At 39.9% G+C, this 22,728-nt stretch overlaps 1 protein-coding gene across 6 annotated transcripts in view; it reads left to right on the top strand.

Moving 5' to 3' along the window:
• CACNB2 (calcium voltage-gated channel auxiliary subunit beta 2) overlaps positions 1-22,728 on the top strand; it is a 130,041-nt gene that overhangs the window by 35,929 nt on the left and 71,384 nt on the right. The window contains exon 1 of one of the 6 annotated variants that reach the window (XM_083704880.1): positions 5,177-5,227. The exons of the other annotated variants lie outside the window; for them this stretch is intronic. Coding sequence (XP_083561006.1) covers positions 5,192-5,227 — 36 coding nt within the window. The 5' untranslated portion in view covers positions 5,177-5,191. Of the gene's footprint in view, positions 1-5,176; positions 5,228-22,728 lie in introns of those variants that run through there. 6 annotated transcript variants of the gene reach the window in all.

The raw sequence follows: 22,728 nt of genomic DNA, 5'->3' as shown, positions 1-22,728 counted from the left end.
ATTTCACCCTGGGGTGTATTGCACTCTGCACCTTGCAAAGTCAGGCCTAGGCTGCCACCGGGCCCAGCACTGGTGGCAGCAACAAGCAGCTCTGGCTCGCCCAGCACTACCCATTGCCACCCCATTACTGCACTTACCTGACCTGGGAATTCTGGATTGTGGGCTCTACTGTTCAAAACAGGAGCAATTGCCCTCTTCCACTGGAAACAAACCAGGACTGCTCCAAGAAAACATACGTGGCAAAAAGGAGCACTAGGCCCTGGTGGGCTGCCCCCTTACCCGCTTGTGATTGACGAAGTGGATAGCCAGCCAATCAGGATTTTTTTAAAAAAAATGATTTCCCCCCTTCACTTCTCACTTCCCTCTATGGACCCTAGCCTCATGCTGTGGCCCCCCATTTACACGATTTTTACCTGTGCCCCCTCTGGAATATCCTAGACCCCACCGGGGGGCCATATGACCCCCAGATGGAAAACACTTAACTATGCCATCTTTAGTCTTCTAATGAAGAATAACCATTGTATGAGATTTCTGCATCATTATGAATTGAAGAAATAAGAATTACTGTCCTTCATTTTTTTAGTACGGGACTTAAAAGTGTCTTAATCTTTTCTGAAAACAAAAAGTGCTGACACTTCTGGATTATTAGGAAGGAAGTTTGAGAGAATTTCTGGTTTGTTTGTTTGTTTGTTTCAATGTGGGTAAATAACACTCCAAGGAGAGCAGGCAGTACATCTGTGGATGAGTACTCAAGGGATTTATAGTGATGTCTTAGAATTCTGACTAGAACATTTCTCATCCAGATCCCAATGGCCTGTTCATTGGAGGATTTTTAATCATCATCAAACATTTATTGGCATCACATACAAACATTCAGAATAAATTGGCCAGTGTGATCTCGTCACCATTTCAACAGTACAGTAACTTGTCAAAGGGAAGAAGAGGCAAGCAATCTATTTCATCTCTGTGGGTCTCCAGCAAGGGCAGGATCCTGTAGCGTACTTTGGCAACAAAAAAATCAAACAGAGGAACTTAGCTACTGTCTTGGTGAGCTCCTGGTCTCTCCCCTGTAATAAGAAGCGTATAACCTCTGTCTCTGGTTTCCATGTTGGAATACATAGATGGTCTAGAAATTGTTGGTGGAGATCATCATACATTTTACATTTAAGGACCATGTGAGCTAGAGTTTCCACCAGGTGGGCATCGCATGGGCAGATCCTATCTCCTTTTGCCATACCCGCAAACCTACCCCAAAGGAGGTTAGAAGGATTAGAATTGAACCTAGCCAGCGAAAAAGCCCTTCTTTCTTGGGGTTAAACAAAAATAGTAAATAATTAAGGTTAAATTGCTGTGCCCCAGAGAGTCGAAAATAAAGAGGGGAACATGTTTTTTCCACAGCCGAGATTAGTTCCTGGCGATCTATGTCCCACACCCTAGTTTTTAACATGGCCTTGGCGATTGGGAAAGCCGCAGTACGCAGGAGATCCTATGAAAGCCCGAGTTGCCATATCTTTGTGCAAAACAGTTGTAGCCCTGGGGAAGGGAAGGAGTCTGACAGAACTGCGCTAAGTATCTTTGTCTGCTGAAAAACAATTGTTTAGCCAGCATAAAAGAAAACTCGTCCAGGCAACTGTCTCTAGCTTATGTTGGCCTCCCTCTAAACACAGGGCTGCATAAGGTACGCAGCGTGGGACAGCACAAATCTTAAATAGAAAGGCTGCCTTCACTCGTTTTTAATAACAGTATTTTCTTTAACAATATGAGCACACGACTCAGTTTGGAACTAGTTTAGTAAAATAGATTGCCTCAGTCCAGGGTGCTTTGTGGGATGCCCAATTCAATTTGCCCATCCAAGTCTGCTTTGTCATCCTCCCCTTCAGTCTTGGGACATCAAAAGGGGCTATAACTTTCCTCACTTTTGACAGAAGTGGATGAAATCTGCAGGCATATATACCCCTACAGAGTGCATAAAGCCTTCCAAATTAGAGGCAAAACAGGTCTAGAAACTTTTGTGCTAATACCACTAAATTGTTAATAAAAATAATAGGAATAAAATTTCCTACCTTATTTAGGATGACATTCAATGAAATTTGCAAGCAAGGTTCCCCCATCTGAGGGCATCAGCTGTACAAAACTTTTTCAGAAGAATAACTGCAGTGGTTTTCTTGTAAGAGCTTCCTTATGGAGTAGCTAAGAAAAATATTCACTTCACCCCGCTTAGTGTCTTATGGTCAGTTGCTCTGACAACTGCAGACTTGCCAAATCACGTACAAATTGGCCCAGGAACTCTTCTACTGAGCACAAGGTTGAGCTGTCAGTCACAGCACAGGTCTCCTGCTGACCTATTCCCTCTCCATCCTGGCATCTTCCTTAAGCTTCAGTTTGCTCTTGCAAAGCTGTCTCTTCTTCCTCCCCCAAAGCCCTGGGACTGGACAGTGCTGCTAAAATCATTCCCTTTGATTGCAAGCTGAAGCTGTCCATCTTCCTCCCCACTCCCGGAGTTTCTTTGTGTATATTTTCTTACATATATAAATATATATTTTCTTCAATAACACCTTATGTTATGGAACCCAAGTCAATGGTTTCCCTTAACCTAGATACTAAAGTTTGGATTTTGCAAAGCTTTTTCCTCACCTTCCACCCACCAGTAAAACAGTAAAACGTAGACAGATAGTTTTTCACAGATACTTGTCCTCAACTTTTTAGAATGTCTGAATTGCTGAGTCACGTGAAGTTATTCAAGGGTCTCAGCTTTGACTTGTGCTCATATTGTAAAAGCCCATAGGTACCTCAGACCCCTCCCAAGCAATCACCTTGGCTTGATATTCAGGATTACTGGGACTCTTTTGCACACCTGTGGCGTCTTTGTTTTCTAACAATGATCTTATTTTATATATTGCATTTTCCCTGCACAGAGTGAAATCTGCAGGTTTTTATGATCCTGACACATGCATGTAGTGGTTAGGAACTATTTTTTTTTTTTTTGCAAGCCAGTCACTTTTTACGTAACTTTTTTTAAAAAACCAGTTAATCAGAAAATTAGCTATCTAATGTAATGTTTTGTCCAGAACCATTAAGGTGTGGCATTGGTTTCTTAGCTGCTCTCTGGCCTAGGTTTTAAATTGTTGAGGTTATAAAGATGCCTGAGAGCAAACATCAACAACAATTTTGTAGTTACCTTCCTGTAAACAGAGATTGAGAATTGTCATTAAGTCTTGCTACCTTCTGAAATGGGGGTGTATCATATGGAAACATATGTGGTTCCAACTGGGGTCAAAATGATCCCCAAAGCAGAAATAACAAGTACTGCTCAGTGTGGAAATAGCTACAATGCATAAAGCAAAAAACAAAACGCAAACAAACCATGGTTTTGCTGGGCCACAGTGAAGTTTTTGTGACACTCGGCAAAAATTCAGATTTGCAAAAGGGTTTGAATGAGTGTGGGGTACTATTGACTCATAAAACCATTGGCTGGGGTAATAAACATACCCTAATGGCAAAATCCAATGCATTCCTGGGATACTTTGTCACACATGGTTTTTGTTTGTTTGTTTCCAGAAGGAAAATCATACCCAAGCTGAAATTTGGGGAAATTGTACAGGTGACAATTTAGGGCAATGTCCTAGAAATAACCCCCTATAGGCCTGCTTACAAATTGTACAATTAAAAGTGCACAATTAAAAATGCAGCTGTGGTAAATGACATACACAGTATATTATACCACACACATTGATTCATTACATTCTATAGTCATGTTTACTTGCTTCCCATTGAAGTAAATGAGAAACTAGAATTACTTTCACAATTTTGCAACATTAGAACTGTTTTATCCAAAGTTACTGAAATTGTTGTTAATGTGTATTTTATTTGGGTTAGTAATGTAACGTTCAGAACCTTTAACTAATGAGTAATTTTTTTTCAAAGAATACATATTAAAGCATATAGTCCTAATCATTTACAAACTAGTAAATAATCACTTCAATCTCTAAGGGAGATAATGCTTTAAATCATGTACTCAAAGCCCTTAGAATATTAGTGACAAAATGCGAAACATTTAAATTCTGCAGTGTGTTTTGATTTTCAATGCTTCCTTGTAAATCTTCAGAAGCTTTGCTGAAGTGTTCCAACTAGAAGACAATTCAGATGTATTTTTGTCTTTCTCTTTAAAAGAAACCACAAATCTAGCTTGCCCATGACTCTGAAAATGGATTGTTCCAAATGCAGTAATGTTGTGAGGTGAAGCATAAATGGTTTTCAAATGGTACTGGCCTGTTTGCTGAGTGAGAAGGCAGAGGTCTTCTTGTATAATCCGATTTCAATCAGCTCACGCTAATCACTACTGATAGTTGCAAAATTTAGCCTGGATCGGCTTTGGTAATCTAGATTGACAAGAGGTAAAAGTAAAGGGACAGAAGGACAGAGATACAAAAGGAAAGAAGCAGGGAGTCTGATCTTTCAGTTTTTGTTCTCCCTCCTAGGGCTTCTCTTTAAACAAATGCTGATTGGTTGTTAGGTTACCAGTCTTTTCACAGTGGAGATACATCAACAACAGGTGCACTATGAGGCTCTGAATCAGCAGCAGCAGCCGCCGCTGGGTAGGGAGAATGCGCAGAAGGTAGCAACAGGTATATACAGTGTACCTGCTTCTATACATTATTTATGGAAACTGAGATCTTAATTCTTTTTATATGTCAGTAGATTCCTGGAGTTCAGAAATATTCAAGCATAGCAAATCTTAATCAATGCTACCGGAAACCAAACTCTTCAAGGTCTTCTGAAGGCTACTTGATCTCAGTCTCAGTATTTATTTCTTAATTCTCGCGTAAGCTCTAGCCTCAAAGCTTTTATTAATCGGGTGAAGCATTTTTAGAGCTAAAGGAGGGCAACTGCACTTCAATATTGCGTGCTTTTGATTTTTTGACCATTTCGTCAACTTTTTGTATATACCGAAAGTACAGATTTTTTTTCTTTCTGTGAGCATTTCTCATTTTTTCTTTATTTCTGGCTGGATGAAACACTAAGGAGAAAAATGGCTTTTTTAATTGTTTCCTTGCATGATACTCACTGCGCCTGTATCATCTTGGCTAAGGGACTTTATACATTTGGGTAACAGAGAGACTTGGATTACCCCTCCATCAGATTTCACATGCTGGTGGGACTGTTGTTGGCCATCTCAGCACTGCATGTTGCCATGCTAAAGACACCCAAGGGTAAAAATGTGTCCTGGGTAAGTACAAGTAGGTTACCAAAATGTTCTTCTAAATGCATATTGCTAATTAAGAATTGTAGTAAGTAAAGATATCTGTGTAGCATGTTGTTTTCGTTAGCTATTTTGGGACCCAATTCTAGAGTAAGTAATGATGACCTATTTTAAACTCAGTCTCACACTATTATATAATCGTGTCCACACACAGCCTGCTGTCAAAAATAAAACACTTTGTGGTATTTCACAAAGACTATGCCATATCACATAATATGCAATACATATTTTTATTTGCAGTTGTTTCAGAGCTAATGCATATATCCCCTTTTGTATGGCATTTACTCTGTAGTAATCCAGCAACCCTGGCCTAGTATCTGTCATATCTTCACAGTATGTAGTGTAGTAGGGCAGTGGCTATGTCTATCCTTTCCTTGTTAGTGTCTAGTACATATTTTCTTACCTTTGAAGTACCTCTGGTCACTGCTTAAATGAATATATTTAGACATAAAATCAGCAGTTGCCTCTTGGCCCCTTGATTGTTCTTCCACAGTACTGTATAACATACACTGCTTAGAAAGAATATTCTCACTGAGAGAATAGTGCCGCATCAGTTACTGCATATTGCTGCTATACCTAGGTATTTATTTCATTAAAAGAATGACATGTGTAGTACAAGATGAGATGGTTCTGCACATGTGAGAGAGCACGGATAGTGATGGAATCTGCTGCTAACAATAACCACATTCTGCAGCAGGGATCTGTACATGTGCAGATCTTCCTCCCACTGTGCTACAGTCTTGCAAAGTACGTATCTATAGCAGAGGCTGCAGCATATGAGGGGGAAAGTTGTTTATCTTCCAATGGGGCATTCATTGGCATGAATCCTTACCTGCATTCACTTCAGGCTAGGATAGTGTTGTTGCTCTTACCTGGAAATGTCACACTTCCAGACCTTTTTCAAGGACCTGAGAGGATCTTAAGTAGGTCAGGCTTGCAGTGGCTTCCTGCTTCCAGAAAGCAGAACAGGAACCATATTGATTGCTGGAACCTGAAGGCCACTGATCACTCAGCTAATCAGCATCCCCTTATTCCCTGTCAGCCAAGGGACATGGCTTGTAAGCAAGCATATATAATTAATTCAGCATTCCTTCACCTTGATTTTATAGCTGCTGAACAAAAATGAAGAGTGGTAAGGGAAATCAATTGAAGTTTCAAGTTCTTCAAAAAGCAGATAATATTTTTTATTGTTAAATAACATTTATACTATTTAGACAGTACCTCTCCCAGCATCATTATTTCGGCAACATATGGCAGATGGCGCAGGAGAAGCATGGATTAGAAGTTCTAAAAATAGTAACTACCAACACTAAATATTTACGCTTGGACTCTATATACAATCATTTTACTGAAGTGTACAATAATGACAGTTAGCTGGGACCAAAATCCGAGGATAGGGTTACAGTGGCTGGCATATTTGATGTGTGCTTATAAGTCTGCGTGTTTATGTACCATACCGCTTGTTAACGTTTCTACAAGCATTCCATAATGTTAAGTGCTGAATTGGTAACTAAATTACAAATTAGCTAAGTATGGGAAAGAGAAAGTGTGTGGTTGTTCATTGCACGGAGGTGAGATGAAATAGATGGACTGGAGCATGAGTTCTATAGTCCCTGAAAGGGACATTAATCTGTTTATGTAACTGTTGATCTCTGTTCCTTATGACATGCATATCTTTCCCATTCACACCCCTCCCCTTCATTATGTCACTAGTGTGTTTCGAACACCAGACAGTGGAAATAACAATCCTCTGTTGTGGAGGGTGGGGAATTAAAATAGTTAAGAATTAGCAAAATATAATTCTATATAAACATACACATATGTGAACATTATTAAATTTTGGTAAGAACAAAAGTAATCTGGAACCATAGAAATATGATGTTATAGCTTCTGCTCAGTTAGCAGTTTGCCTTTATGGTTTGTTTCTTTATTTTAATGGATATTGCATTTGGAGGATCAGACTCTCAGCCAGGACTTTCTTCTGTTGTGTTACATTGTTTGAGAAGGTTACTCAATATATGGAAAAAGTCTGTGTACAGAATTAAGGCTAGAGTGCAGTCATGTTATTTATATAAAATATATAGAGGTCAAGGTTTGCTTAAACGGTTAAGTTATAGTTTGCTTTTATATCGCATACCATTCTGCATAATCAGTGGGGCAGATACTGCAGGTGTTTACAAGTGAATTTATTGGATCCATATTTAATCATATTTAGAATAGTTGAACTCTATGCAACATAGCTTAAGTTTCTTTGATTTCAGTGATGAACTCGTACTATGACTATTGTCAAATCCAAACCAATATTGCAGCACAGATGTATTTAGTTGTTTGTACTGAGGCTCAGACTAATATATTGTAGAATTTGAATCTAGCTTCTTTCTTTCTTAGTATAATATATTAATGCTAATATCACTCTTCATTGCTTTTGTCTAGAACATCGTCTTTCAATTTCTCTTAAACTTCTAACTAGACTTGCTTTTTTATAGTCCCCTTGCTCTGTGGTCATTCCTGCATCTATTCTACATTCACTTAAGTCTTCCTCTACTGAATCTCCATTTTTTGGTGCCTTTAAATGGTTTTAAGTGTTTTCAGTGCTGTTTTTAAGAGGGTTATTTATAATAAATTCATTGTGTGTGTTTTTGTTGTTGTATCTGTTTTCATTTATGCTATGAGCTGCCTTAGGTCCTGCATTGGGAGAAAGGTGGGATGATATTTTAAAAAAAAACCCAAGGCAAAAGTTTGTCATTAGAACTACACAAATTGGACTTGCAATAGTATGCTGTATATTGGAACGCTCTAGCTCAGGATTCCAGCCATCCACCTCATACTTTCCCCGATCACATGTTCTGTATACTGTGACCATATAGCATGCTCAGATCTCAGTTTAGGAGGAAGTTCCTCCTTAGGTTGTATTTGGCGAGGGAGGGCTTTCTGGATTTTTCTGCTTTTGGCTGCAGTCCTGCCAGCACACACCAGCCAAATTCATATTAGAGAGAGTGGATAAATGCAGTGTATAAAAGCCAAATCTGTTAACTGAAATACCCAGAGGAAAAAGCAACAATATCCTCATGTGTATTTATTAACCTATATTAATTATTTGTTCCATAATTTTCTTAATTTGAACAATTCTATTTGCTAAGTAAAACCTATTTGCTAAATAAAATCACACAATCTAGCCAGGCAGAAAATACATATACAAAGCATAGCTAGGAATTAAAACAGAATATAATTGAAAAATATAGAAAAAGTTATCATTTCACAGGCTCCAAGGTACACACAGGTTGCACTCACACTCAAATTAAGTGGGGAATGTTCAAGCCCAAAACTTTCACAGGCATGTCTTTGTAGTGCTAAAGTTTTGCAGCTGTTTGATAGCACTTTGAAGTCCCTCCAGCTGGGGATTCAAGGCAAAGCATCACCTGACATCATTATGATGTCAAATGATTGACAGGTTTAGCCTGCTAGTTATTGGGGAGAGGTTCCCAAACCCTCTATTAAACCATGGTAGTGTGTCATGCAAATGCAGTGATAGAGTAATCTTCCTTTCCAGCAAGGGCTTTCACATTAGCTGCAATATTATGGGACAGTTCTGCAAGCTTAATAGTGTGCAGAAGCTTTATTGTATTGGTTAGGGACCAAAATAGATGATACTTTGCTTCATATCTATGACATTAAGTGTGTTTTTAAAAAAGATGTATTGCCAGTTCAGGGCCCCTAATCCATATCAGGGTGACTTTAGCCTTTGTCATTTGCTATGCAATGAGTACAAAGGTGTGGAGGTGCAAAGTGGTTCTTGGTGCATAATTTGGATGAAGATATTTAATCTTAATGAGTGCTAATGTGTTGGTGATTGTGGTGCCTTATATTATTTTAGTTATAAAAATATTAGTATACTGCCGTGTCTCTCATATATGCCGTTTACAGCAAGAAGACATTACACCACATAATACAAAAAACCATTGTTGTTTAGTTGTTTAGTCGTGTCCGACTCTTCGTGACCCCGTGGACCAGAGCACGCCAGGCACTCCTGTCTTCCACTGCCTCCCGCAGTTTGGTCAAACTCATGCTGGTAGCTTCGAGAACACTGTCCAACCATCTCGTCCTCTGTCGTCCCCTTCTCCTTGTGCCCTCCATCTTTCCCAGCATCAGGGTCTTTTCCAGGGAGTCTTCTCTTCTCATGAGGTGGCCAAAGTATTGGAGCCTCAGCTTCAGGATCTGTCCTTCCAGTGAGCACTCAGGGCTGATTTCCTTAAGAATGGATCGGTTTGACCTCCTTGCAGTCCATGGGACTCTCAAGAGTCTTCTCCAGCACCATAATTCAAAAGCATCAATTCTTCGGCGATCAGCCTTCTTTATGGTCCAGCTCTCACTTCCAAAAAAAAAAAAAATTAAAAAATGACCATTGTGGAAGCATATGTTCTTAATTGCCTGCATAGGCCTGGCAGAATAGAAAAGTTTTTAATAGGTCTTTAGAAGCTGGCCTTAGGCATAGGTTGATGCAAAAGTGAGGTACAAAGCTATTCCTGTCATTAGGAACAAGTGGACACCTTTCCATTTCTTCAGAGAACTACAGACATTATGGCAGCTTTGTTCCCTGGGTGGTTGGAATGCTCATAAACAACATTACACACCTCGACAACATACGGTAATTGTGTCAGAATCTTCATCATCTTAAGCACAGTGCAATTATACATACAGTATATAGTTTTAAAACTACGTGAAAGAGTTATTTTATAATAAAAGACCAGCATAAAATATCTTACTTGATAATGCTTTCTGATATAACTATGCCTCTGACTACTGTTGTTGAACAGTGTTCTGTCATCAAGTGCAAATATATTTATTTTATTCTTGTATTGTAAGGCTTGGTTCACACAGTTCCATCTTGAAGTCCTAAATTATAATCCACTAATAGTAAACGGAAATCTATTTATATCTGCTATGCCACATGCCTATTTTAGTATGGAAACAAGCCATACTTCAAGCATGAAACTTCTGTTTGATTTTCTACATACCATACCCTTGGGATATAGTAACAAATCAGTGCTTTTCTACTTAGTATCTCAAAACAAAAATAAATAGTGAAGAATATTATGCTAAATGCAAAACATACTAGCCTTTTCTAATGTACAAATTCTGAATTGATTCAGTTCTGAAGTGCCAAATGGACAGAGCCTGTTTAGACAAATGGAGAACCGAACTAGCTGGTCTTGCAAAAATGTAACAAGACATAAATAGGAACTTTTTTTAAAAAAGACATGAGTAGGAACTTAAAAAAAAAACTTTAAAAAAACTTTTATTTTTAAAGAAATAAAAATAAATACATTTTTGTTGATGAAAGAATATCCAGGCATTGAGTTACACTAAACTGTAACCTAAAATTTCTATTCTTCTGTACTGCAAATGCATGTATGATCATCACAGATTGAAGCCAAGTGCATGCAGATGAAACATTCCCTGCAGAAAAATCCTAGGTTACTTCATTGTGTAAATGAAATTGCACTTACACCACTGAAATAATTAAGTAACAGTGTCAGTTTTCAGTTTCTTTAAGAATAAATTTAATGGCCAGCAAAACCTGGTATTACTTATTATTCCTTAAGAAATTATTCAAATATAGCATATGAATATGTCATTGTAATTTATGAAGTAGTTATCTTTTAGCTTTCGATACCTTCCCAGTTAGGTCTCTTATATGTTTTTCCTCTTTGGATTTCTAACACTGTATTTCACTGTTTCTAGTCAGAGAGGATTTAGGGTCCATTCATGCCATATTTTCTTTACTGTTATTGCAATATCTCACTTGTGCACAACATTATGCCATCATCAGCCCATTGTTCTCTGGTAATTTCTGCTCTTCGAGCAATTTTTTCAAAATATATTTTGTGATTATTATTTTTTATTGAACTGTCATTTTGCTATGTTTGATGGCACTGTCAAACAATGTGCTAAACAAACTTTGATTGAGGGAGTAGCCTTAACCTGCTTTACTGGTCTGGCATCTTTCTGCCCCACCATCACATTCACTTTTGGGCAGGAGGGGTCTTTGGGGGGGGGATTGTTTTCCATTTCCTGACCTCCACTGATCAGACCAGATGATCAACCATTCAATGAGACATTTCAGTCCTCTTGAATTAGCGTGATCTTTTTTTACAAAAGAGACCCCCCCCAAAAAAACAACAACACACCATCAGCTTACAGAATACATCTGTGCTCTCACAGACTGTACTGTAAGAATCAGGGATCCAGTCCTACCATATTGCAAAAGAATTGATCCATACAACTCTTTTAAACAGGATGCCACCAAAACCAAAGTCAATTATCACATTATAGTTGCGCCTTTAGAGTGAATCATAAAAATTACAGAGCCTATAAAGGAAAGGCTTACAAATACAGCAGAACTCATTTTGATCTCTTTCCTCTTTAAAGAAGTAACATTCTAAATGTCTATTATCACGTTGCCACTTTCATTCTCTTCCTTCAATGTAGTACTTCAAGTCTGATAGCCAAATCCTATGCATGTCTATTCAGAAGCAAGTCCAAATTATTTCATTAAGGCTTACCCCTAAGTAATTGATTGTCATATATAAGAGTGACCTGGAGGACAACCTAAACCCCCAAAATATAGTGGTTGGCAAAGAATAGGCAAGAGGGTGCCACCAAGGTAGGGAAAGGAAAGTAGTGAGACATTATAGTTGTGGTGTCACAGGAGATGAATGCATAGGCTTCACTGTTGGTTTAAAGGAGGGTTTCTAGAATGCTTTTAGCTGGAGGTGAACAGTGTAGCATAAGGTAGACTTAGGGGCAAACAGGTGGTGAACAACCCATTCATGTTAAAAGTGAGAAATGGCTTAGCAATCCATGGCAAAGGGAAAGCAAGGTGCCTGGAAATATTAAATTGCTTCAAAGAGAAACTTGGACAGTCACAGAAATATAGGCAGAACACATATTTTTTAAAAGGACATAATCCATTGGCAAATGCTACGGTAAAACAACTCCCAAAATATTCTGTGCATTCATTTATGGGGGAGGGAGGGTGTGAGAAGTGTGCTCTGGAACAATCCACCTGACCTAAAAACCACCACCCATTTCTCCTGCACCTCTTACTCCATACATTCATATGTTGCATAATGTGATATTCACTTATGTGTGGATATAGCGATTTAAAGGAAATACTACCACAGCAATGCTCCCATTGTGGACATGGCCTTAGATAAAGGTAAAGGTACCCCTGCCCGTTCGGGCCTGTCTTGCCAGACTGTGCGCTCATCTCACTCTAGAGGCCGGGAGCCCGCGCTGTCCGCAGACACTTCCGGGTCACATGGCCAGCGTGACGAAGCTGCATCTGGCGAGCCAGCGCAGCACACGGAACACTGTTTACCATCCCGCTGGTAAGCGGTCCCTATTTATCTACTTGCACCCGGGGGTGCTTTCGAACTGCTGGGTTGGCAGGCGCTGGGACCGAACGACGGGAGCGCACCCTGCCGCAGGGATTCGAACCGCCGACCATGCGATCGGCAAGTCCTAGGCGCTGAGGTTTTACCCACAGCGCCACCCGCGTCCCATAGCCTTGGATACTGAGCATCATATCCTTGGACATGGCCTTAGATGCTGAGCATCATAAGACCCAATAATAAGCTCAACCTATGCTTAAGGTGAAATAGAAGGGGGGGGTACAAAGTTCTAATCAAAGTGTTAAAAATGGCACCTCTGCATTCTTAAAGAAAGCAGAATAATTGTTGACTAGTGTTGGCAGTGGCGAGATCTCTGATTCAGTCATTTATGTAAAAGGTGCTAAGTTATTTTGAAAATGCAGAGTAAATGAAATATGAAATTGCTAATTGGGGTGAATGTTTTCACTGTGTGACAGTAGCTCAGTATGTCTATACAAAGGACTTATTGACACACTTCATGTTGATTATCATATTCTGAAAACAATACTGCTGCAAATTGATTGCTAGCATTGAAATGTCTGGTAAAGTGAGTCTTTCCAAGATCATTTGTAAAAGCTCATAAGCCCAATGAAGCAAATTGTTTCTCTGTCATGAAGAACAAGTAGGAAAGTGCAACCTGTCTAATTAAGGTTTCTCCCAGTACAGAAGTGAACAGAGATGCAGCAGGGGCCAAAACCCAGGATTACATCATTGTGGATTACAGTCTAGGACCACAGAACTATTTCCCAATATCTTTCTGTTACTTTCCTTACAAAATAATATATGCTTTTATTTAATTAATTAATTTGTTACTTGTTTTCAACCAGTCACCATAGTACTTCATAACATTCATAAATCTAATAGAACCATTAATAACTTTATATATTAAGCAAACAAACATCCCCCACACAAAAGAAATCCAGCTGAAACAGGAGCAAACTCAAAAGCCTGTCTCCCTTCCCTTCCTTTTTGTCTCTTGCAGGGTAGTTGTCACGTTTATTTAACTTGTGCTTAAATCCTAACAGCCTCTCTCGCTAAAAAAATGCAGTGCTAATTAGGACTCTGCTGGGCTTCCGGAGGCGGCGCGAAACAGCAATGGCGGTCCTCTTCGCGCTGTGAAGAGGGGCTCCGCGAAAAAGGGTCGTCCGCTACGGCAAAGCGGAGACCCATCAAGAAAAACCGCAGGCAGAGCGAGCCTGCGGCCGTGGGACTCGGCGGGCGCCTTGAGCCCCCCCAGAAGCGGAGAAGGAGCCTCGTAAGAGGCTCCGGAACGTGAAAGGGGGAGCGGCGCTGTGAGTTCATCGCTCTTTTCGTGGATGCAAAGCCGCGCTGCTGCTGCTGATGAGCGCCGACCTTTCTTCTTGAAAACATCGAAATTGGAGCAACATACCCGTGAGTAAAGGGTTTAAATTTTTAACCAAATTGGAGAAATTCGGCTGAAAACGGGAGGCGAGTAACAGGAAGTCCGCCTCCCGACTCTGCTAATTAGACCAAAGCAAGGGCTCTGAAGCGAGCTGAAGTGTTTAAAAGGGGCTGTAAAAGTGGAAGAAAGAGTGCATTGATAGACTGTGTATCTTTGAGGAGAAAAGGGAAATAATTGTGAAATTTATGGACTTTTGCCTTTTGGAACTGTCCCCCTATTTTTGAGCTAAACGGAATTAAAAGGGGTAACCCCGTCATCGGGCTGCCAGTGTATAGAAGAGAACTGTCAAACTGCTGTCAAACTGACGACATTGTAGCAGAGATTTAAACTGTTGCATGGACTGAGATATTAACGTTTAACATTGTTGCTGAGACCTCCTTTGACACCTTGTGGCTGGAGTTTAAGAAACTGGAAGCTTTGGAAACCTTCCTTTTGTGCATTGGAATTACAAAAATTTAACATGGGGAATATAGGAACTTCAATGGCAGAAAATAGTTCCTTCCTTCTTTGAAATTTTGAAATACTCCCCCCAGAGGATTGTGGAAGTATAGTGGCCTGGGAATTGAACTTTATTGAAATTCTTTGTGGTTTAATTGTTTATACTCTGGACTCGTCTTTCTCATGGGACAAAAGATCATTTGACCTTGAACAGAGGCAGGTGTGGAATGAGCGGCTCAGGGAGAACAAGAGCAGCTAAAGCTAAAGATAAAGAAAAAGAGAAAAAATCTGGGCAACTTACGCAAACAACTTTAACTCATCATCGTAGATCATCCGTCCCAACTGTGCTGACAGCACAGGAGGTGGAATTTGTACAGCCTGCTACAGAAGATATGGCAACTGGAGGATCGGAAACAGTTTTGAAACAAATTTTGGAACAACTGGCAGTTTTAAATCAAAAAGTGGACAATCAAACATCAAAAATTGACCAAGCTACATCCTCTATTGGCAGATTAACTGAACAGGTTTCGCAGCACACTCAGGCGATTGAAAAACTGCAAGGAGCTACGGCTGAAAACTACAAATTAGCTGTGGAAGCCAACCAAAAAGCAGAACAGGCGAATATAAAGGCTGATGAAGTTAAAGGGGAAGTAAGGCCTCTGAAAAGACAGGTAGGGGAACAACAAGCCTACCTGTCATTGGTTGAATTGAAAAGTAAAGAAAGCAACCTCAGGATAAGGGCTATCCCGGAACTGGAGAAAGACAACCTAGAGGGATTTCTGACACTTTTGTTCTCCAAATTCTGGGGAATTGAGGAAGAAAAGGACTTTAAAATTGTGACAGCCTTTAGACTGGGAAAATCTGTAAAGAAAGACAAGTCCAGAGACTGCTTAGTTATTCTGAGATCAAGAGAAGAGAGGGATAAGATATTAGGCCTACATTTCAAGAAATCTTTGGAGATAGAAGGCAAAAGGGCTGAAATTTACAGAGATATACCCAAATATCTCTTGGAACTTAGGACTACTTATATAGATTTGACTAAACTGTTGAGACACAACGGAATTCCTTATAGGTGGGAGTTTCCACAAGGTCTTTCATTTACTTACAAAGGAAGGAAAATAAAAATTAAATCACCTGAAGACCAGCAGAAGTTCCTACACGACCACGAGGAGGACCTGCAAAAAGGAGCTGCAGCTTCTTGGCCTCCACCACCACCGGGACCACCTTCAAGAGTCATACCACCTGGATCTGGACCAGCACTACCTCCTCCGGGATCGGAGGGAAACTTAGACACCCCATTGTAGGACCCATCAATTGAATCAGGATGTCTCTGCAGCTTCTCAGTTGGAACATAAATGGCGGAAATTCCCCGGAAAAAAGAAGGAAAGTTTTTCACATTTTGAAAAAGGAACAATTGGATGTTATCTGCCTACAAGAAACACATGTGACAAGGCTCCACAGAAAAGTGCTAATTAATAAAAGACTAGGCCAAGAATTTATTTCTTCGGATAAAGTCAAGAAAAGAGGAGTGGTGATATATGCAAAGGAGAGCCTGTCACCGAAATTCTTATTTAAAGATGAACATGGCCGAACTTTGGCGATTGAAATACAGACACAAGGAGAAAAATTTTTGATATTAGGAATATATGCTCCAAATGAGGGAAAATCGGAATTTTTCAGGAAGCTGCATGAGACTATGCTGGATTACTTGGACTATAATAACATCATTATGTTGGGTGATATGAATGGGGTTGTGTCTGTAAACATGGATAAGTCACAAAGTGCCAACATATCGAAAGATGGCAGACTACCTAAAACCTTTTTTGAAATGACTGACAATATGGACTTAATCGACATATGGAGGGTTAAGAACCCTCTAGGGAAAGAAGGGACTTTCTTTTCTGAAGCTCATCTGACATGGACACGAATCGACCAAATATGGACAACTAGAGGACTGGCACCTAAGACTAGAAAAGTGGAAATCTGCCCAAAAACCTGCTCCGACCATAATGCTTTGAAAGTGGAATTGAGACTAAATACAACCGGATCCTTCAGATGGAAAATGAATGACACTATATTAAGAGATCAGGAGATTGTTAAGAAGGCCCAAAAAACTTTAAAGGACTATTTTGAGATAAATTTGAATACCACCGTGGAAAAAAGAATAATCTGGGACGCAAGCAAGGCAGTTATGAGAGGGTTTCTAATACAACAAAACACAATTAAGAAAAGGCTCTGGAATGAAAAGAAGGAGAAGATATTGGAGAAAATAAGAGAAGGAGAGAAAAAATTAAGATCTAGGCCTAAGTCGAAGGATGTGTTAAGAGAAGTGAAATTTTTCCAGGCGCAATATTCAAAATTGATAAATCAAGAGGTGGAATGGAAAATTAAACAAATGAAACAAAGATCCTTTGAATCAGCGAATAAGTGTGGGAAACTGCTAGCCTGGCAGTTGAAAAAGAGACAAAAGCTTAACACAGTTACAAATCTAGAGATTGAAGGGAGAATAGTTCAGAAACCCGAGGAAATTAGAAAGTGTTTCCAGAGATATTTCAAAGAACTCTACTCACAAGGGCCGCAAAAAGCTTCCGAGGTGGATCAATTTCTTAAAACTAATGGATTACAAAAAATACCCCTGGAAATGAGAACAAACCTGAATTGTAACATCACACAGCAAGAAATTGAAAGTGCCATTCAGAATCTTCAACTGGGCAAGTCTCCAGGCCCTGATGGTCTAACCTCCAAATATTATAAAGTTTTAAAGGATTATTTGATACAACCCTTGATGGAGGTTTGCAACCAGATTATGGAGGGAAGGAAGGCACCGGAAACGTGGAAAGAAGCTTTCATCACATTGATACCTAAACTAGAAACTGAAAAGACTCAACTTAAGAATTACCGCCCCATCTCACTCCTAAACGTGGATTACAAAATTTTTGCAGATATTCTGGCAAGTAGATTTAAAAAAGTATTAAATGAAGTGATCCATAAGGACCAGGCTGGCTTTCTCCCTGGTAGGCATTTGTTTGACAACACAAGAAACATTATTGACATTTTGGAACTTCTACAAACAAATCTTAACACTAGAGCGGCCTTAATTTTTATTGATGCAGAGAAGGCCTTTGATAATATTTCTTGGATGTTTATGAAGAAAAATTTGGAAGGGATGGGAGTGGGGCGAGGGTTTGAAAATGGTATAGAAGCAATCTATACAGAACAAAAAGCTAAATTGATAGTAAACAATGTGGTGACAGAGGAGTTTAAAATTGAAAAAGGGACACGTCAGGGGTGCCCCCTATCCCCCCTATTGTTCATCTCAGTTCTGGAGGTGTTGCTAAACATGATTAGAAAGGACCGGTTGGTCCAAGGAATCGAGGTCGGAGTGAAACAATATAAATTGAAAGCATTTGCAGACGACTTGGTATTAACATTACAGGAACCAGTCTCCAGTACTAAAAGAGTGTTAGAATTAATTTCTGACTTTGGTCGGGTGGCGGGGTTTAAGTTAAATAAGCAAAAAACCAAGGTTTTAGCAAAAAATTTGACAGTTACAGAAACAGATGAGTTCTCTAAAGAAACGGAGTTGAATGTGGTTAAAAAAGTAAAATATCTAGGGGTGTATCTGACCTCCAAAAATTTGAATTTGTTTAAAGATAACTATGAGAAATGTTGGTCGGAAATCAAAAGAGATTTGGAAACATGGTCAAGATTGAAACTTTCCTTGTTAGGCCGAATAGCTGCTGTAAAGATGAATGTATTGCCGAAAATGTTATTTTTGTTTCAGGCCCTACAGATCGTGGACAAGGTGGAATGTTTTGGAAAGTGGCAGAAGGATATTTGTTTGTTTGGCAGGGCAAAAAGCCCCGAATAAAGTTCAAAATATTAACTGATGCGAAAGAAAGAGGGGGATTTGCCCTGCCAGACTTGAGGTTATATTATGAGTCTGCAGCCTTCTGCTGGTTGAAAGATTGGATTTTACTGGAGAACACTGATGTCCTAGATCTGGAAGGGTTTGACAATGCGTTTGGGTGGCATGCATATTTGTGGTATGACAAGGTTAAAGTGCACAAATTGTTTAAAAATCATATTGTCAGAAGAGCAATTTTGATGGTCTGGACAAAATATAAAGACTTATTGGAGAGTAAGACTCCGAGGTGGCTCTCACCGGTGGAGGCCAAGGCACGTAAGAGACTTAACATGGAGGCCCATTGGCCTAAATACTGGGAAATAATTGAAAAAATTGGAGACAATTGGAGGTTGCTGAGCTTGGAAAAACTGAAAACTAAGGTGCGAGATTGGCTGCACTATGCGCAAATTCAGGAGGTCTTTAAAATAGATAAAAAGGTTGGATTCCAGGTGGAAAAATCGAAACTAGAGACTGAATTGTTAGAGCCAAAAAATAAACTACTTTCGAGAATGTATAACTTGCTGCTTAAGTGGAATACACAGGACGAGACAGTCAAATCCGCCATGATAAAATGGGCGCAGGATGTGGGGCATAACATTATGTTTGTAGACTGGGAAAGGTTATGGAACACCGGTTTGAAATTTACGGCATGCACTGCCTTGAAGGAAAATATTATGAAAATGGTATACCGGTGGTACATGACCCCAGTCAAACTAGCTAAGATATACCATCTGTCTGACAATAAATGTTGGAAATGTAGAGAGGCGGAAGGGACATTCTTTCATCTCTGGTGGACCTGCCCGAAAGTGAAGGCCTTCTGGGAAATGATCCATAATGAACTAAAAAAGGTACTGAGATTTACCTTACCTAAGAAACCAGAGGCCTTCCTTCTGGGCATGGTGGACCAGAGAGTGCTTAAGAAGGACAGAACCTTTTTCATGTACGCTACCACAGCAGCAAGGATCCTGATTGCAAAATATTGGAAGACACAAGATTTACCCACGCTGGAGGAATGGCAATCACAGTTGATGGACTATATGGAACTGGCTGAAATGACTGGCAGAATCCGAGACTTGGGAGAAGAAACAATTGAGGAGGACTGGAAAAAGTTTAAGGACTATTTGAAAAAACACTATAAGCTGTATGAATGTTAAAAAAAAAATGCACCTTTTAGGAAACTCTAGCTTCAGCAAATATAAGTTAATGAAATGAAAATTAAGACATAAGAATTTAGAGGTAAAATAATGAAATAACTTTATTGTGTTTAATACAAAGCATACAAGAATAGGGTTATAGTAAAACTGAAATCAGGGAACATGATAAAATGGAAGATACATTAAGTTTTGAAATAAGTTAACAAATTGCTGATGTTTTATATGACAGAGAACGCAGGGTTTGGAGGATGTGGGGAAGTCCTTTAGATTTGATGGAAAAAGAACATGGAAATTTGTTATTCTTCTATTCTATTTTCTTATAACTATCCTTTATTCTTTTTTCTGTATTTCTTAAAATTAATAAAAATATTATTAAAAAAAAATAATTAGGACTCTGCTGAAACTTCACTAGAGTTGAACACATTCTTTCAATAGGATCACAGGAGCCAACTCCAAGGGCTGAGGTCCCTTTGCCGCTGCCCCCAAGATATTTTAGGGGACCAGGCCCCCCTAAGTTGATGGGCATTACCATTCAAATGGTGTGCATGCACCGCAATGTTGTGATTGATTATGCTTACTTGCCCCCCCCCCATATTTTATTCAAGTTGGGACCTGTGAACATGACCAGAATGGCCACCAAGGCATTTCTACCGCCTTTACAGCATTGTTGTAGCTGCTCACATTCATTCTTTCCATAGGTTGTTGTTGCTTTGTTGCCATATTTTCCTCCGACCCTTCCTTGAGTGTTACTACATAATCAGAAATTTTGTAGCAAGAGTTATGATCAGTAATGTTGGATTGGTAAGCAATATTGGATTATGTGTACTTATACAGTACCTGGAAAAAGTTAGTCACAACCTTTTCAGTTTGACTGCTATTTTGTCTATTCATAAGTTGCTAATTTATTTTATGAAACAATGCAGGTGTGTGTGTGTGTGTGTGTGTGTGTGTGTTTTTCACCCAGCCTCATTTGTGGTGATATCACTGATGGGAAACATAACTGAGTTGGAGTGAGGACGATGTTTCCTGGGGTGCTCACATGTTGAACGTCAGAAGAGCCCTGCTGAATCAGGCAAAGACTCATCTGGCGCCTCATTCTGTTCTCAACCAGATGCCTGTGAGAAGCCTGAAAGCAAGATCTAGGTGCAACTGTGCTTCCCATGCCTTTGATTCCATGCAACTGGAATTCAACAGTAGATTTAGAACATAGCCATTGTGGCCAGTAGCCATTGATAAGCTTATATCCATGAATTTGTGCTGTCCTCTTGTAAAATCATCCAAGTTGGAGGCAATCACCGCCTTCTTTGGGAGCAAGTTCCATAGTTTAACTACAGTATGCACTATGTCAAGTATTTTCTTTTGTCTGTCCTTTCAACATTCAGCTTCAGTGGATGTCCTCTTCATTGGAAACAGTGTTATGCCTAGCCGAAAACAATTTCTCTAACCACTTTCTGCATACCACGAATAACTTTAAATACCTCTTATTTTTATACACCCTTATTGTCTTTTTTGTAAATGAAAAAGTCCCAGATGTTGTGACCTTTTCCCATAGAGCAGTTGCTATAGCCTCTTGGTCATTTTGATTGTATGAAAATTTACATACATCTACAAAAATAAATGGGGACGCAGGTGGCGCTGTGGGGTTAAAGCCTCAGCGCCTAGGACTTGCCGATCGAAAGGTCGGCGGTTCGAATCCCTGCGGCGGGGTGCGCTCCCGCTGCTCGGTCCCAGCGCCTGCCAACCTAGCAGTTCGAAAGCACCTCCGGGTGCAAGTAGATAAATAGGGACCGCTTACCAGCGGGAAGGTAAACGGCGTTTCCGTGTGCGGCTCTGGCTCGCCAGAGCAGCGATGTCACGCTGGCCACGTGACCCGGAAGTGTCTCCGGACAGCGCTGGCCCCTGGCCTCTTGAGTGAGATGGGCGCACAACCCCAGAGTCTGTCAAGACTGGCCCGTACGGGCAGGGGTACCTTTACCTTTACCTTTACAAAAATAAATCCCAGAACACAAACAGTTAAGTGAAATCTAACATATACCAAAATGTTTGATATACAAACAATTTTATTTTAAATGTAGATGTTAGGGACTGGGCAGAGGAGGAATGGTGGAGACCACCTCCCCAGCCTGACCCTTCCAGAGAAGAAGGCAGTACATAATTACAACAGGGGTTTGAGGGAGGTCACAGCTCAGAGGAAATGAGGGGGGAAGTTGGGAAATAATGGGAGAGGAGGAGGAGGCAGAGCCGGAGCAGCAGCTGACTGACATGTTATCACTAGAATGCATCCCAGACCCACTTTCTCCCAGAACCTGGCAGGCCTTGAAAGTGGGAGAGATAAGAGCTCAGTGACAGATGACCCTAAGTAGCAACCATAAAGGGGGGGGTGCTGTTGACAAATGAGGAAGTGGGAGAAAAGTGGGGTGGAGATTTACTTGTGCCAACATCATTATTCAGAGAGGCTACATTCCCAAGCCTCTCTGTGAATATTGAATAAAAGCAGATGGCAAGGACTTTCCCTTGTCTTGTCCATTCCTGGCAACCTTCTGTGGGGGTTGGTTTGTCTGTCGCCTGACAGTAGAACTACTCACGATCGTACAAGTTCAAAATAAACTGACTAGAACTGTATTTTCAATATGTAATAATGGCTATACATCACTGCATTCTTACAAATAGACTGTCATCTGCTCTTACCATCTACATTATTATATAATATTGATATTGCTCTTCTAAGCTATAAATGTCATCATCATGCAGGCAAATAAGAAAAGCCTTTCCCTCGAGCAGCTTACTGTCTAAATAAAGACTGTGCTTTTAAAGTGGATATTTTGACCGAAGCAATTACGGTATATAGTCTAGACCTGAAAGTAGACAAGCAAAGGTCATGTAAATAAAGGGGCGGGGAGAGACGGGGACTTTATCTTTCAATGAAGGGATTCACAATTTATGTAATTCAAATAGTTTTTACTGATCCAGTAACAAATGTCACAAATACAAATATAAAAATACAAATGTAACAAATACAACTCTAATAATGCAATAGGTATTCATATTTCTGATAGATCAATTTATATCTAATGCTTCCCCTCCCCCTCAAAAAAATACATGATTCCTTAATG

The sequence above is a fragment of the Podarcis gaigeae genome, assembly GCF_964106915.1.
Source record: "Podarcis gaigeae genome assembly, chromosome: 12".
Lineage (NCBI taxonomy): Eukaryota > Metazoa > Chordata > Lepidosauria > Squamata > Lacertidae > Podarcis > Podarcis gaigeae.
Note: the sequence above shows the minus strand (reverse complement) of the source record. Positions and strands in the feature narration are given on the sequence as shown.